At 33.9% G+C, this 17,748-nt stretch overlaps 1 protein-coding gene across 1 annotated transcript in view; it reads left to right on the plus strand.

The window, feature by feature from the left end:
* The window catches only part of CCDC178 (coiled-coil domain containing 178), a 174,373-nt gene that overhangs the window by 98,709 nt on the left and 57,916 nt on the right, over positions 1-17,748 (plus strand). The window contains exon 19 of the mRNA XM_083823790.1: positions 16,635-16,784. Coding sequence (XP_083679916.1) covers positions 16,635-16,784 — 150 coding nt within the window. The remainder of the gene's footprint in view (positions 1-16,634; positions 16,785-17,748) is intronic.

Here is a 17,748-nt window from a genome sequence, read left to right on the forward strand (position 1 = left end):
ATTCAATTAACATTTATATTTCTCTTTAAAAGAAGAAAAAATTTAAAAAAAAAAAAAGATCTGCATGAGTAGGGTTAGTTATGTACCAAAGGAGAGATGTACAATGAATAGAACATTTATATGTCTTTAAGGCCTTCTGTGAGACAGGCATATTCCTTACACTTTTGGCTGAGGGCTAGAAAAGATTAGGTTTACTTAATTGTCCTCATTGTATTTCTTTTTATTGTCAGTGTAGAATGAGAAGCTTTATATTGCAGCTGTTTTGTATAGTGTGTTGCAATTTATGTAATAGACACCTATAGAGGCTAACCAATCTAAATTAGTAACTGACATGATTATATGTGGCCAATCCTCATGAGGTATGAACTAAAAAATTAAAAAAATAATAATAAAAAAGAAAGACAGTATTCTGCTTTGGTTGAATTAGCTATTTTAGTTATCTGTGAAATAAGTGTTCAGCTCCAAATCATGCACAGATTCGAAGCTCTCAATTTCTTTCAGGAAGAAATGCTGCAATACATAATATGTCATGTTGGACCTGCTCACAGGTGAAAGGAAATGTCAAGTTGTGTCTCACCTAAAATTCAGTGTAGATTAAATGCTTAGATCCAGTTTCATTGCTGTCATCCATATCAGTATACACCCTCTTTCAGTCTGGGTTTATTAAGTTCTGCAAGTTGTGTTCTCAACTGTACATAATGTATAAAAAATTATTTGATTTTGATTTGATTCCTGTTTGAAAAAAAGAGAAAAATAGTACTTACTTGTTGCAGAGAAAGGTCTTAACACTGAAATCTTCCATTTATTGGTAATGCAGCAAAATGTTGTGGTAATAACTGGAAAAAAATGTAGATAAATCCATCTTTTCTCTTACATTGCACAGACGTCCTCTGCTATGCTGTTCCTTTACAGTAGTCCATAAAGGTGAGAAATTCTCATGATCTCATGAAATACATGCTAAAATAAGAACTGAACTTCAACTTCACAGTTGTATTTTTCTTTGCATCTCATCATATACCAAGAATAGTTTTAAGTTTTAAAAGGGTTATAAAGTCATGCTGGAATTGATCAGAATTATTTGCATCTCTCTCTGAATGATTTGTTGCTAGTGAAAGGACAGTTAAGTATTGTGCAAACAGATCAGGAACTGTGGCAGTTTCTAAAACCTTGCAGATACACAGGACAATTTCATGTCACTTCTCTAACCTGAGAAGTTCAGTCTTGTGGGGTAGGTTCTATACCTGTCAGTGGAGTTGTGTGACTGTTGCAAAAAGAAAAGTAACACGCTCCTCTATGTACCATTCCAGAAAGTGCTAATCTACAATCTGGAAGATGATAGTTGGTCCTTCAAAAGAAGAAGGAGTTTTGGGATGTAAATATATTTTTTTGCCTGTTCTATGTGTATATGGTTTTTAGACATTCCTACTCACTCCTGCTCCCTTTCCCTCAAATGTAGCTATTTTACTCAGGTGTTACTGGAAAAGAACTGGGGACAAAAAACATATGGGGATTTTTGTGTGACACCATGATAAGTAATGTTATGTATCAAGTTCCAGATATATAATGTTCCCCCAAGTATATGAATTTTCAAAGACAGTATACTCTGTGAATTCCAAGTAACTGCGGTCCTCTCCCTGAAATTGATATATATAAAATGAACTGAAATGCACTGATTTGTAGAACAAAAACAATGGGTGTATTTTCAATGCTTAAATTAAAATATTAGATAGCAGCAGGAAAGAATTTGAAGATAGAGAAGCTGAGTGTATCATCTTCATTAGGTAATGCAGACATCACCAGAATAAATTAGTAGGCTTTGAATGGCATGTGAGGAATAAGTCATTAAACAGCTCCTGTTTCAGTTGTACTGAAAACAATGAACAGTTAGGTTATAATTTTATTATCAATTTTTTTGTCTTATCATTGTTTTGATATGATATGAATATCAACTATGACACATTTTTCTTATGCATTTGCATACTTATAGCATATAGTAGAAATGATAAACACATGGTAACCCATGTGTCTAAAAGTGCTGTCTGCAGACAGTAGTCATAAAAAATTTAGTTCATCCTTTAGATTTTTTAGCATCTTTGGCTGTTTGTACAATCTGTGCTGTCTTATTAAGTATGTCACCAAATACACTGTATTTCAGATATTAGTGTTAGAGATTGTAACAGTTCAGAATATAAAAAATACAGTGTTCTCTGATGACAGAAGCCAGAATTTTAATTTCATGCCCTAGCTTTTCATGCTTTCACAGGAGTGTAGGATGGAGTGGCTTGTTGCCATTTCTGTTGCAACAGTGCAGGCAATGAAAGAGTACGGCAATCTCTGATTGCCAGAGTTTTTTCTATGATATCAGTTTGCTTATAAGTCTCCTGTTTACTTCAACAATACCCACTGAATTCCTTGCTTTAAATGCACTTTTAGTGTTGTGTTTACATACTTTGGGACTCACACCTGACTTTCTGAAAAAAGCATTATGCTTTCTTGTAATTTATAAAGATCAGATACTTTTAAACAACTTACACCTGTTGTTGAGGATCTAGATGAGAATCACACAGCAGGCAGGTACCCTATCTCTTTTTCTTTTAAATCCTACCTTCGTAGAGGAAAGTAGTCAGAATGACAAAACTTGTCCTCAAGAGTCTTGTCATTCAGGTTGCTGCATGGCTTGAGGAAAATCTCTCTTTGGCCCAGAAGGCTGTCCACCACCAGCACAGACTTGGTAACAAACATGAGTTAGCACTAAGAATATATTTTAAAAGGATCTAGCATCAGATTCCCTTTCTCTCACATTTTTCTTCCCTGATATCCTCACTTGTCATGGTTACCAAATGTTGACTCCTTAGTGGTATTATGTGGTACCGTATCCTGTTTCAACCATGAGATTTTGAAAGTTCACCATTTAAACCAGAATTTGAAATAACTGCACCCTAGTATTGGACAATTTGGTATTTTGATTATCAACCTTCTGTCCAGCGGGGAGAACATGAGCACCTTATGTACAAGAGGAGCAACCAGATGGGTCAGCACACTGGTGAAAATTATTGGATTTGTAAATAGGACAAAGAAGCAGGTCTTGTTGTGGTGCTGATCCTCTGTGAGACAGAGATTATTTCAGCTATCCTGACTGAGGGGTGTAGGAAAAGCTTTATATTTTGATATCTGGAGAAACTGAGACTAATGTGTCTATCTTGAGCTTGAACCCGCAGATAAAGGCATTCGTAGTTAGATACACTGTGAATGCCTATTCCCATTTTTATTATAGTACTAGAAAATGCTTCAGTAAAATCTTTGTCCTCAATACATAAAACAAACAGTGTTTCCAAAATCAGCAAAGTCTAGCCCTTCCTGAGGTAGAACCATATGTAACATGTCCCTTATGAGAATGAATGAATGAAAAATTCAGACCTGTGTGACTCTTCTGTTCTTCTGTCTCTTGGTGACATTCTTACAGATAGGGTCTTTCTGTCCTCCATGTTTTCTTGTGGTGGTTCCTGACTTTCAGTTAAGTCACAGAGTCAGAATTTCTGTTTGGTTTTCCATAGGTCAGACCTGTAGAGCTAAGTGTGTTTTCCACTTTGACTTCTAGAGAATTCTTTTTGTAGTAGGAACACTAAACTCTTAAAGTGGTGTGCAAAATGGTTCATATTAATTCCTGCTGTGGAGATGGCCATCTCTGCATGAATGTATACGCTGAATACAAAATATGTCAAGGTGTCTTGTGAAACCCAAATGCAGCCTTTTGCTGTCACTGGAGTGCACTCATCAGAGCTGAAGCTGTAACAGTGCTTTGCTGAAAAACGCCTCTATTCTTAATGTCTTCTGAAGCTTTATCTATATTCTCATCAACCACTGCAGTAATACTGAGGAAGACTCAAAGCTAATGCAGCATGTGATAGAGTGATTCTGTTTGCTTCAAGAACTCAGCTACTGCTTCTGTGATGATTGTGGATATGGGGACTTACTGCTTGGAGCATTCACATTACAAATACAAGAATCACTCAAAGATAGAAAAAGATACTACTTTCTGATCACTGAAATTCTTCAGGTTTTGTAATCCACATATAAATTATTCTCGTCCTTAAATCCCTTCTTTTCCTATCCTGATCAATCTTTTATTTTTATTTTATTTTTTTTTTTGGTGTGGGGCTATTTGGTAGTTGAGGAGGAAATGCCATTGTGCGTAGCTCCCTTTGCTTCGTTTATTTATGTGCTGACCATGCTGTCATGATGTTGACGGAGAAATCTTTAGCTATAAGGGACTGCGCATCTATACATAGACAAAGGTAAAAGTACATTTGGAGGGTATTTCTCAAAAAGCATTATTTGCTGGTAGCTTCCCTTGTTTTATACTGGTAGTTTTGATTCTGAGGTTACTTATAGAACATACTGGTTTATGCTTTTAGGTTGATACTCATAAAATACAGTTATGGCTTATCCAAAATAAAAGAATATAGTTTCTTTTTCAGTGGCCATGCCTGTGACCTCTGTTGTGTTAACTACATTTAAAACTACAAGAATGAGCCAACTAGACTGGGTTACTGCCCTTATGTAGAACAAGTACAAGTACTGTACCATTATTGTGGAAAATGACGATTCTGAAATGAATGAGCAGTGCTAGAAAACAAAACAACTGTGAAAAACAGGGACTTGGGTATCAGAAAAAACAGTTTGACGTTGATGTTATATCCTTATTACTTCTAACTAGTCAAATGACAGTTAGGACAAGCTATATATTATATAAATAGTTTATATTATACATTGTAAATATGTAAATAAAATTATTATATCTATTGTTTATATGAATAATATTAAATATTTTTCATTATATAAATAATTCCTGAACAGTTATTTGTGAAAATAAGTACATGAATAAAAACAGACTGTTCAGCTTAGAACATGCAATATCCATGTTTCCTCTTTTATACAGAAAATGTCAGATTTCACACATGTATTGAATTGGCTGGATTTTGTGAAATTCTAATGAGGGAAAATAGCTATATTCAATTTAAAATATTTGCCACAGTTGTCCTTGATTTTTTATAACAGTTAATATAAAATGTTATTCTAATTTGAAAAGTTGCATTGAATTTACCTTTACTATTATGTGTGTATTTCTTTTCTGAAAGTTGCCATATTTTTAAAATGAGTGTTTAATAAAGAAGGCTCACTATTAATTCTTTAACATTCTCATGTAAATAGTTTGTATAAAATATTGTGATTTACATAAACTATTATTATATTTTCATTTTACAGAATTACTGCATTAGATTTTACGATACCATTTGAAGTTTGGCTTTTCTGAGGCTTCATTTAAATGGTGACATATACTAAACAATGAAGATCCAGCAGAAATTGTTAAAATCTTCTTGGTAGTAGCAGTTGTTCTCTGATGTTGGAATATTTTGTATCATTTTTTCTCCAGTAAATATCATCTTTACATGCAGTAGCCAATAACATAAATGTTTGGAAGATTTCTTGTCTTGAAGCTTGGCTATGTTCTACCTTATATCTGATGTTATCAAGTGGGGAAATCCTCAACAGCTTTTGTTAGCATTGCACTATATGGTTGGCAATATGTGTGTGCAACTACATTTTAGGGCATTGGTGTTTCTTTGCATTGTGCTCCTTTTCTGTATCCTTGTTTTTTTTCTATAAATTAACCCCTTCACACTGGCCTTAAAGGCAGGCAGGACCTACAGCCTATAGCAACTTCACTCAGAACCTGTTGGATTCTACTCTTTTGGATTCCTAGCCATCTCATGTCTTGTTTCTCGGATAAATGTGTTCATTAAATAAAACATAGGCCTATCTAAAGGCACTCTACATTTGTTACTGCCTTTATGTGATTGATCTGTGTGTACTGCCTAATTTCTGTTTTTTTTTTTTATAGTTTGGGCCCATCTGTATGCTTTAGACAGTGAAGGTATCCATGAAAAGACAGATCTCAGATTTCACCATAAGGAGGACAGATGAAAGGAAAACTCCTAGTCTCAGGGGATAAAGGGTTTCATAAACAAAGAATTTCTGCCAAGGACTCTCTGTAGCGAAGGGTAATGAGAATAAGGTGGTATCTCAAGTTTTCAGTCAGCAAGATTTTAATATGATAGAGAGAACCTGAGCCACAAGTATAATTGTACTGACAACCACAATATTGCATTGATACAGAGCTGAACTGTGTTCTTATTGATCTATTTTATCTAGAATGCAGACCTGTTCTGACTGAATCACTGAGGTTTTGGTATTCTATTACATTACAGTTATTTTATGTTTAAAATCTAACTTCCTTAATAATAATAATTTTAAAAGTACAGGATACTTCTGAATTTTTACCGACGAAGGTGACAATGTTGATACAAAACCTAATTACTTTGAAAAGTGTCCATTAAGAAAATAAATTAGATTGTGTTCATTTTTTCATTAAATGTTTTGTTTTGTTCAGTGAAAAATTTCTAGACTACTTTTTTTTTGAAATTTTAGAAATGTTTATTCTAATTGGAGTAGACAGAAGTGGAGATGCATTCTCTGTTACATAAAAATCTGGAAAACGTCAGATAAGGAGATCAGAATTCTTTTCTGCTCACTCTTGAAGTGAAAAATAGAATCTTTTCAGGAAGCTTATTCAGTATAAATATTTTAGTAAGTGCTTCAAGAAGCAGATTTAAATCTAATCCTCTTAATTATCTCAGTATTGCCTATAAAAATAATCAAAGTAAACAGGGCAGCACTTCTCCATTATCAGTTACTGGATTTCAGAATTGGATGAGAAAGAAGGATTAGGATCAAACTATATATCTATATGGGAAGTCCAATAGGAATTTCATAAATACAAATCCAGAAACTGTACTTTTATTGTGGATCATAGAATGGTTTGAGTTGACTCTTAAAGATCACATAGTTCCAACCCCCCCTGCCATGGGCAGGGGCACCTCCCAGGTTGCCCAAAGCCCCATCCAACCTGGTCTTGGACACTGTCAGGGATGGGGCATCCACAGATTCTCTGGGCAACCTGTTCCAGGTTCTCATCACCCTCACCAGGTTCTCATCACCCTCATGGTTAAGTATTTCTTCTAATATTTAATCTAAATCTACCCTCTTTTAGTTTAAAACCATTGCTCCTTGTCCTACCATTAAACTCCCTGACAAAGAGTCCTTCTCCATCTTTCCTGTAGGACCCATTTAGGTACTGGAAGGTCGCCATAAGGTCTCCCTGGGGCCTTCTCTTCTCTAGGCTGAACAACCGCAGTTCTTTCAGCTTGTCTTCATAAGAGAGGTGCTCCAGCCCTCTGATCATCCTCATGGCCCTCCTCTGGACTCTCTAATAGGTCCATGGATGTTAAAATGGCCATGACAATAACGGTAGTGGTTAAAAAAAGTCTCAGCCAAGAAGGCCACTGGGTGTCAGTCATGTTCATTATGATTATGACAAAGTTCACTGAAGCCAAATGACTTGTCAGTGAACCAAAGTATGTAGCAGATTAGGCAAAATCTAAAAAATTGCATTTAGGATATTTCTTTAGAGTAAAATATCAATGTTGATTGCCATCAAAAGTGAGTTAGGGGTATTAATTTTCAAAAGAATTACAAAAACTTATGGTTGTAAAATCAGAATAGTGATCCCTCTAACTGTGTGGAAATGTAAATGGATGAAAAGCCAGAACTAAATGCTAATATGTCTATGGTTGGTTACAGTGTTTGCCAAAATAAAATACATTAAGCTGTAAAATCCGGTACATTTTGCACATTTAGTTTATTGAAGCAACAACAACAACAAAATTAAATTTCCAGTGAATTTAACCAAAAATTGGCACAATTATTCTATGGATCTCTTGGTTTGCAACTTTCTGTCACTTCAGAAACATAAAATAGTTGTGTGTGAGATATGTGTAAGTAAGAGATATTCTATTCAGTTTTACTGTTTACTTTTTGATACCTTTCTCACTTTATTTTTTGTTCTGTACAATTGAAAGAACATTTGGTTTTGCATTAGTATTTGAATAAGTAGGTTTATTATTTATTTGCTTCATGTACTCTGCATAGTGCCATTAATGCAAAAATATTAGTCTTTGTAATGTCAAAAAGAATGTATTTAATGACCTTCCTGTGAGTAATTACCCTTTTCCCCTAGTAATGCAGAATTGTCCATCCCTAAGTATATAAGAAAATAGAGAACCTTTATAAATGTTTAAGTGGTCATAATGAAATACATAAATGGACATTCCCATGCACTCCCATCTTTTCCAGAATAGCAGTGAAAGAGAAATTCTCTCTCCTAATATGTTCTACAAATATTGACAGGTATATACAATCAAACTATGATGATATAGAAGAAAAGTTAATGGTGCAATAATAGGCAAATATGTTTGTGTTTAACAGTCTAAAACTATCTTATGCAGAAACCAATAATGAAATCATAAAATTTTTCTTTTTTTTCTTTTTTTTCTTTTTAGACAAAACATGTAAACTTAAGGTGTAAAGGAAGAAGTAGGATTGGAGAAGTTCTTAATTCTATGTAATTTCAAAATCTTTTTTATACTTATGTCAACTTATATTCCATCATATTTATAGATTGACTTTATTTAAACATGTAGCTTTTACTTTTCTTAAAATAAAAACTTTAAGTGTGGAAAAAATCTGCAACCAGAAATCTAAATTCAGTGTTAAAGTCTTAGACTACATAATACCCTTCTAAGGAGTATTTTTATATTTCTTGTTTCCACGTTATTCTCAATAAAACATAAATGTTAATTTTAAAGTAAAAGTGTATATTTTAAATGTTTGTTTCTGTTTTGATATAGAAATATTTTGCTAACAACTGCATAGCTCTCTAATGAATTTGCTTTTTTATCTTTTCTGGTCTTTGAATGATTGATGTTTTTTTCCGTTAGTATTCACAACCAATGGATCAAATTAGATCCTCTTCAATCAATACCACATTTACTGGCATTATATACCATAACAATTGTTTCCAATTAACTTGTAATAAAGCCTCTTAAAGTTATATTTTTTCACAGTTAGCATCAAATGCAAGATGTGTTTGCTCTTCATTTTTGTTTTATAGTCTGTTGTCACTCACATTTTCTGCAACAGCAGTGCTATTTATTCAATTTCTTTTTTTTTGTCTTTGAACTTTCACTTGTGTTCTGCTTGCTTTAATACTTTTTTTATTTTTCACTTCTGTGGACTCACTAATTTGTTCCTGTGCCTTCTGAAGTTATATTCTTGACACCAGTGCTGGAGTCACTGACCCATACTACCTGAAGTCATCATGCTTGTACTTCCAGTTCAGTGCTTTGATACCAATCTCTTTCCATGATTTCAAGAAAGGAAAGGACTGTGACTTGCTTAAGTGACTTATCAAGTTGGCACCAGCAAATCAGTACCGAGCCCTAACACAATTCTGGCACAAGTTGTCATGAAGATCTGTCTTCATCAGTTCATTTTCTTTATCTTTTTAAAAGCTACCAATTCTTCAGTGTCCTTCTGAACACACTGAACACACTTTTTTTTTTTTTTTTTTTTAGGGGTCATTGAAGAGAATTTCCCATATATTGATCTCATATTGATTCAAGATCTAGGAACTCTTCAGTTCCTGCATGTCCCTTAAATATGTCTGTACATGAGCTATACATGTTTAACATGTGTAAGCACAGACAAATTCTAGTTTTGCAATGTGAAAACAGAAAATATCCAGTTACTTTCTGAAGATCTTGAAAATTGCTTTTCTCCTTCTGAACCTCTGTGATCGTGACTGATCATAAAATTGAAGTAGCCCTAGACAAAACTCTCCCATCCTTGGTAGGAAAAATATTTTTGTCTCTAAGCCACAATAATATTGCAAAAGTTTCTTCCCTGTAATCAGGGCTTCCAGACTTCAGATAAAAATAGGACTAAGAAGGCATAATCAATTGTAAGTTCTGTTCAAATCTTGCTGTAAAAATAAGAATTTTAAAACCGTGCAGTTTAGCCAGAGCCATTTAGGGTTCTTTCATATGGTGTTTTAATAACACCTTGAGTCCCCAAAGTTCTGTCAACTGTAGCAGGTCATGATAATGTAGACTATATACAATTTGGAGAAAAACACCCTTGTGGGAAATAGCCAAACTAGATACCTTGTTTTTTCTTCCACATATGTAAAAACAGTGTCACTATGCATCTTGTAGTATGGACCGTTTCCTGGCCTTGCAGTTGGTCTCCACCCTGTGAGCTCAGGCCTTTGGACTGGTAAATTTTTTGATTTCTCCGTGTCTCAATCTTAAATCAGTGCAAGAAGTGACCTCTATTTTTAACAATGGCTCCAGGTTGGCCCCGACCATAAGGACCAATCTCCCCCATCCCAGCTGAGATCTCACAGTAGAAGTATCATAAACTAAATAAATTCAGCTAATCTGTACAGCTGTAGGAAGAACATTTAGCAGAAAATTCTTCTGTTCTGTTGAATCATTATTGGAACATTTGAGTCTGAACCGAGTTTTCAGAAAGACCATATGGCAGAACTCATGACTACCAAACACAAAAGAAAATGTTTTTCCTTTGGCTCTTGAAAAAAAAAAGGGGGGGGGGGAATGAAAATGACTGCTTTTCTAGTGCATTGATCTGAGATTTATGTCTATACGTCATAAATATTTCCATTACTTCAATTTTTGCATATATTTTTTTTTCTTCAGATTTTCTGCACATATAGAATCATAGATGCTGGGTGCATTAACATTAAATTATCTTAGAGCATTTGGAGCATATTCTACAACCACAATCTTTTTTTAGTGTAAATGCAATTTGGTTCATGTACCAAAGATTACTTTGCGGAATTTCAGAATATTCCATACATAGAAAAGACTCTATATGAAAAAGAAACAAAAATACTTTTTGGATTTGGCTGCCATGAAGATACATGACCCAAAACTTGTTATATACTATTTGTTTTGAAATACTTGTAATGTTAAAACAGACAGGTGTGTACTTATATTCACTGATACTGTTTTGGTAATGTTGTTATTTTAGTAGCATATTTTTTTCATTTTTATTTTAGCAGCATTCATTATTTGTAATATAAGTAGCTTGCCATTCACCTATTTTTTTCCTCAATGATTTAATGCATTATTCCCCATATTAATTCTCCACTTGACTCATAAGAACTCAACTTATTTCTTTCAAAGCTGTTGGAACTACCATTTGAACTGCTGTGTTATCAATGAAAGATACTTGTAGCTATTGTTACTTTAGTTTGCAGGTTAGAAAAATGCAATATGTCAGAAAAAAAATTTACACCATACTCTTTTTTAAAGAGTAATTAATTTGTTCTAAATGGTCTCTAACACATTGTTCAAAAATATGATCTCTCACTTCTCTGTCTATGTGTATACTTCAGGGTGCATTTTCAAAGACACCAACCAAATATTATAAAGCAAAATTTCATGCTATGGATGTAAAAACATACCTTATTTCAGAAGATTAATTTCAGTAACTCTGAGCTATGTGCATTAGGGTTGTTTTTGTTGTTGTTTTTTCTTGGTTTTGCTTTTTGGTAGCAGATACAGTGGAAGAACACCTGTTTCAGCTCAGAGACCACCAGAATCTGTGTTAGCCCAGTATATAATATCAGCAATGTAAATGCCCTGACTGGTGTTAGAGCTTGTTCAAGAAGGGCTCAGCTGTTTGCACAGCGTACCTTAAAAGGGCTGCAGTACTGGAGATTTACTGAGTAGCTGCAAGATCCTTGGTGCATAAATTACCAGTCTTCAAATGCTGGTGACAGCATCAACAGAAAATCCTAAGTATGGTGAATGCAGCAGAAATTACTACTCAGTTAACTTCTGTGTAGCTTCTGTTGTAGTTTCTGTGACTTGCAGAACCCACACAACTTGCAAACTACCGTTATTGTAACAATATATCCTCAGACAGGGGGAAAAAATCCCGCCTCTTGCTTGGTTTATAGTAACTTCCTTTTCCACAGCTGGGAGACTTTTCAGCTGTATTATGCTGACTGTGCAGTGCTTGGAAATGCCATGCTCATTATGTCCTGGGAAGGAACATGTATATGATATACCTAGTAGATGTTTCTGGAAAAATGTAACTAACTCCATTGGAGAAGCTTTTTGGAGTTGAAGGGGTGAACACAGTAATTTTAAGATAAGCAATTTATTTTTGCTGTTCATATTCTGGGTTGTTCTCCAATAAGGATACTTCATGTCTGCAAAAGAAACAGTCCTGCTTGGGGAAAACAATTTCATTCTTCACAACATCAAATTTAAGTAGTATAAGCAATTAATATAGATCCCTTAATAATTAGTTTATTGTGCTGATGCATCTGATTGTCAAAATCAATTGTTCTTATCTTTCAAATAAAACACTGCTGTCAGAGTGACCATTCAAAATGATGATTGTAAACTACAGGGATTTATATCTTGTTTATTGGTATATCACTATGTGGACAAAATCATTGATCCTAAGGTTAGTCTCTACAATTCTTTACACACTTTTGCCACACAAAATGGAATAGTAAAATAATTCTTAGATCACTTGCAACACAAAGTGATTGGTATACATAAAAGGATGGAAGACTAACATGAAATGCATTTTCTCTGTGCTGCAGACACTAAGTTCAGACAGTAAGTTGCAGTATACCTTGCTTGTCTCTAACATTCACTCTTGCTCTTTTTTTCTCTCTCAGTTAGACTAGGTTAGTGGTGATCTCTGTTTGGAGCTTAAAAGGACTAAAGTTTAGTTATTGCAAGAAATTCTGTATGTCCTGAGATACTGGACTGATAATTTATCATTGTGTTGCATGGCATTGCATCTGCTTTCCTATTGGCTAGTTGAACTGTCATTGTACTAATACTTTTTTTGAAACTTCTGGGGAAGCACTTAGATGTTTTTACTTTTTTTTTTTTCCTCACATATTTTATTGTCTCATTATGAATTTGTATTATGACAGACAGGAACTCCACTCCAAATATGTTCAACAGACACACAAAAAAAAGTGTTCCAGCCTCTTGCTCTTCCAGAAAGACAGATTAAGCTTCTGTGTTGAGTAAGAGATAGAGAAAAAAAAAAAAAAGTGCTGAATCAGGTAGACAGACTCTAGGACAGTATTCCATCCCTGTTGACTATAGTAACAGGGCAAGCATTTTGTAATATTTCTCCTGAATAATCCCCCAGCTTTCAGTTGTTTGTTTTTTTTTTTTTGTTTATTTGTTTTTGTCTTATTTATTTATTTGATTCAATAATCATCAGTGGATGTTCCACACACCTTAACTACACATAAAAATACACTAAACTACACACAGAAATATCTTCTTTCATTTGTTTATACTATGGTATTTTCTGGTTTCATTTGATTTCTCTACTTCAGCACTCAAGTTTTATTTCATTTAAGTCTTCAAGAAATTCCTCAGAATTATACATTTATTCTCACTGAAGAAAGTAACTTCATTTGAATGTAGAAATGTAAAAAAATGTTTTCCATATTTCAGACATCTGTTCCAGAATGCCTGAAGAGCTCAAACATACCTGTAGACAAAACCTGACGTACAAGAAGTCTTTGATTTCAAGTTTTGCTGAAGAGAAAAAGAACAAAGACATGAATCTTAGTGTTTCTTATAGGAACACTATTCTTATTTGCAGGAAGTCTGCAAATTCAGAAGTTTGAGTGGCAGAGGTATACCAAATGTCAGGGTTGTCTACTTAAATATCTTACTATTGGTTTTGAGATTCATATCCCTGATGTCTTAGAACAGGAGAAAGACGTATAATGTATATACTGGCATACCAAGTTTGGTCACAGTTTGTCCATTCCTCTCTCTCAAAAAGATGGAATGCTCCTAAAGACGTCTTGTCTACATTCTGTGAAATCCTTAGTAGAAACGTCAGCGAGTGACTCTCAGGTATTCAAAGGATGTATACTCTTTGCCTTCTCATCCTCAGGGCTCCTTTCAGAGGAGTGAATTAGAGAAAAAGAATCATTTCACCTTAACTTCCACAGCTGACATAGGCTATGCAATGAAGCACTTTTTTGGGGACAGGACAACTAGTTTAACTGGCCATACAAACATAGCCACTAAGTCTTAAGAAATCCAGAAAGTGGTATTTTGTTTTCTTTCATATGTAATTCTTTGTCAAAACGTCATTTTAAATTATGCAAAAAATAATAGTAGAACTTTACTAGTTTTGTACTCAGGTATATATATTGGTGAAAATTACTATGTTGATGTTAATCTTCCAGAAGTAAGTTTTTCTTTTACTTTCCCATATTGCTTATGTGAAAATACTGTTAATGATGAAAACACTTGTTTTCAGATATTGAATATCAGCATATTAACATCAGTCATTTTATGAACATTTCATGTTCATGAAAGTATCAGCCTGAAAAACAGGTTTTACCTCTATTCAAAGAGTAATATGTTTCCCTTTATTATTTTGAGATTTCTAAAAGATTAATAACATTTTAGTATTTTAATGATGTATAGAGTGACAGTTCTGTACTTGAAGAATTTTCAGATTTGGTTGCATAACCATGGCAAACTTCTAGTGAAAGTTTTCAGAAATTATGTATAAATACAGATAAAAATAGGATATATCTTGATTAGGACATTGTGTAGGAAGAAGAGGTAAAATTATTGTTAATATGCTAACTGTCTTGGGAACTCCCCAAATTCAAAGTAGCTCCACAGGGTGGCTAGGAACCTATTCAGGCATGCTGCTATTTCCCTTGGATAGTTTTGTCTTTTAAAGGTGAGACACCAAATTACACTCTTGGGAACAGACTCAAAAAACATAAAGCTTCTTCAACATTATGCACCATGATCCCAGAAGAACTGACACTTTATTAGCCCACTATTTCACTGCAATTTTTTTTAAAGCCAGAGAAGATACTAAAGCAAGGTTTGAATTTTATCAAAGGTCCTTAGCCCCCCAGGGTTCCAGGCTAAATTGTAGCTATAATGTATGGTTAAAACATTGTTTGTTTCACCAGTGTATGAGATAAGAATACGCTTTTGCCCTACCAAACAGAGCTTGACTAGCAGGAACAGGGTCTGGCTCCTGTAGGATTCACATATAAAGAGTGTCTTGAACCTTCAATCAGTGATCTGGGAAAATAAATCTAAACACATCTATGCTCGAAACTTTTTTTTTTTTTTCCTTAGACATGCATATTTTGACTTACACAGTATTCTGACAAAGGGACGAAGAGCATCAGGGAGGTAGAAAGAGTAAACTCTGGAATATTACCAGATTCCCCTATCAAAAATACAACTAAAATTATTTAAAATTCCTTTCTTTGGATTTTGGTAAAGCAATTACTAAGTCAGGTGGCTGCTTCCCACCTCCTGTAGTAACATCTCACTGACAGTTTGGGATTGTCAAGTCAGAGGGTTGCCATCACTCCTGATGGATAAACAGGCTCCATGCAGGTAGCACCTCATGGTGATGTCCATACTGAACTAGCTCCTCCAACTGCTCTAGCAGCTCCACTAGCTCTGTTTTTCAGCAAGAGTACCCACAGCACAGGGGATGACAAAGAGTCCACTTGTATAAACTTGACTCATGAGCAAACTCTTCTAACTTGAGAAACTTTTAGGCTATAACTTTTGCATTACAGGCATTACTTATGCAAATTTAATAAGCTTTAGGCTTGCCCATTGATCTTTTTCATGCATCTCTCCTCCCTACTGGGTGGCATTGTAATCACTACCCATCATGTTATAAAAAGGTACTTTCAAGTTATACATTTAAAACATATTTCAAGAAATATTTTGTAATGTGGAAATCAGCCATCCAGTTTTATATGTATGAAGTCAGAAGAAATTCTAAATGTCAAAAGACTGAAATTTAATCATTCAACTAACTCTATGGGTAAAAGTCTAGGTGGGCTTCCCTCCCCTAATGTGCATTTTGGTGGGAAAAAATAATAACAATTACAGCAGATGTTCTTGTCAGAAATCATTTTAAAATTAAATTAAATCAGATGATGCCCTTGTAACTTATATAAAATTGTGAAACTGTTGGAAGGTCATGCATTATAACCACAGGAAATTCAGTCAAGGTCAGATTTAAAAGCAGTGGAAATGTTTCTGATTACAGAAGCATACACTGCAAACAAGTTCAACTTCACCTGGGGGCAAACCACGAGAGCTGATAATTTAATTAGTCTTTAAAATCAAGTTAATCAAATTGTGATCAGGAAACATTAAAATCATTAAGAAAATACATGACTATTGCATTGACTGTTTTTCAAATAACTTGGAAAAGGAAATATTTGAACAGTACAACATGGGTGAAGAATTTGATAGAATCCCTGGCTATTAAGACAAGATAATTTCTTTGCAGAAAGCAGGCTTTTGTAGTAAGGTAGAAGATGTATTATTTCTGGTAGTTTCTACTGTAATTATTTACAACATGATTTTCTGAACAAATTATTTATTAATAACACTGATTTTAGTAAAAACATATTCAGCAAAATCCTAACCACTTTAAATACATTTGGAGTTTTTCCATTGGCTTCACTGAGATCGTAATCTTGCCGTCTATATTTTGGAGATATTCATAAGTGAATGAGTCAAGACCTATAATTTTATTTTTTAGAAAGGCATTTTGCTGTGAGTGTAATCAATTAATTTTCTCTTTAGGCCACTCTGGAGCAAGTCATTAAAGAAAATCTGCGGTTAGCTCAAGAATATCAAATTTCTCAGAACTGCTACTTAAACAGTAAAGAAGACCTCACAGAACTCTATGACAATAGAATCAGGATGGAAGCTTCAGTTAGAGATTATCAACAGGTAAAGGACTAATATCATTCATTCAATTCATTTATCTCCTCTTTAAAATTAATTTGATCAATGCAGCTACCTAATAGCAATAGAGTATGTGTTAGTAATCTATCACCTATCACTTGAATTCTTGTTTTCTTCATGAGCATTTCACACTTTCTCTATTTTCATTTCTTTTCTTGTTTGCTTGTTTTTTAAATTTTACAGAGATTTCATGTAAGGTATTCATTACTCATTATTAATGAATTCATAATTCCATTTTTGTACCTGAAATATATTTATTTTTGTACAAAAATATATTACCCAGTATAGTATCCAGTATCTTACCATTACACATAACTTCTCCATGAAATACTCTTTCAGGGAACTGTGAGTTTTATGACAGCTATAATCAGACACTGTAAGCCTTTAATTTAGAAAACAGTCAAACGAAAATGAAAAAAGTTAAAATCTAGTTTGATGAACATCCATGATGGAGGTATAGTGGTGAGGTGTAATGTTCTGTTGAATAAATAGTTATATTTAAAAAGATTTTTTGTTTGAATTTAACAGTGCTGTGGAACATAAATCAAGTGAGGTGTTGTAAAACCTTGTTGTGGAAATGTAATGTAAATTCACGTAAAAAATACATTTTTCTTTGTTTCTTTGCTTTGTATCTATTGCTGTCAGAATAGATCCTATCAAAAACAACTATAATCAATCCAAAAATATTATCCAGGTTATGTTAGGTTATTGTTTGCTTGCCTTTCATATCTGTGTTTTTGAAAATTAATATGCATTGAAATCATCATACTCACAAATCTTATGCTCATATCAACAATTTCTAGTAAGAATGTGTATTAACTCAGGTCTTTTGTACAGGAATCAGGTACTGATACACTGACATTTTAGTCCATTTTCTAAAAGTGCAATGTAGAAATCTTCAAATAAATAAATGAATGAGAAGTGAACTTTAAGTTATTTGTAGTTCTTT

Source organism: Anser anser (assembly GCF_964211835.1).
Source record: "Anser anser genome assembly, chromosome: 2".
NCBI lineage: Eukaryota > Metazoa > Chordata > Aves > Anseriformes > Anatidae > Anser > Anser anser.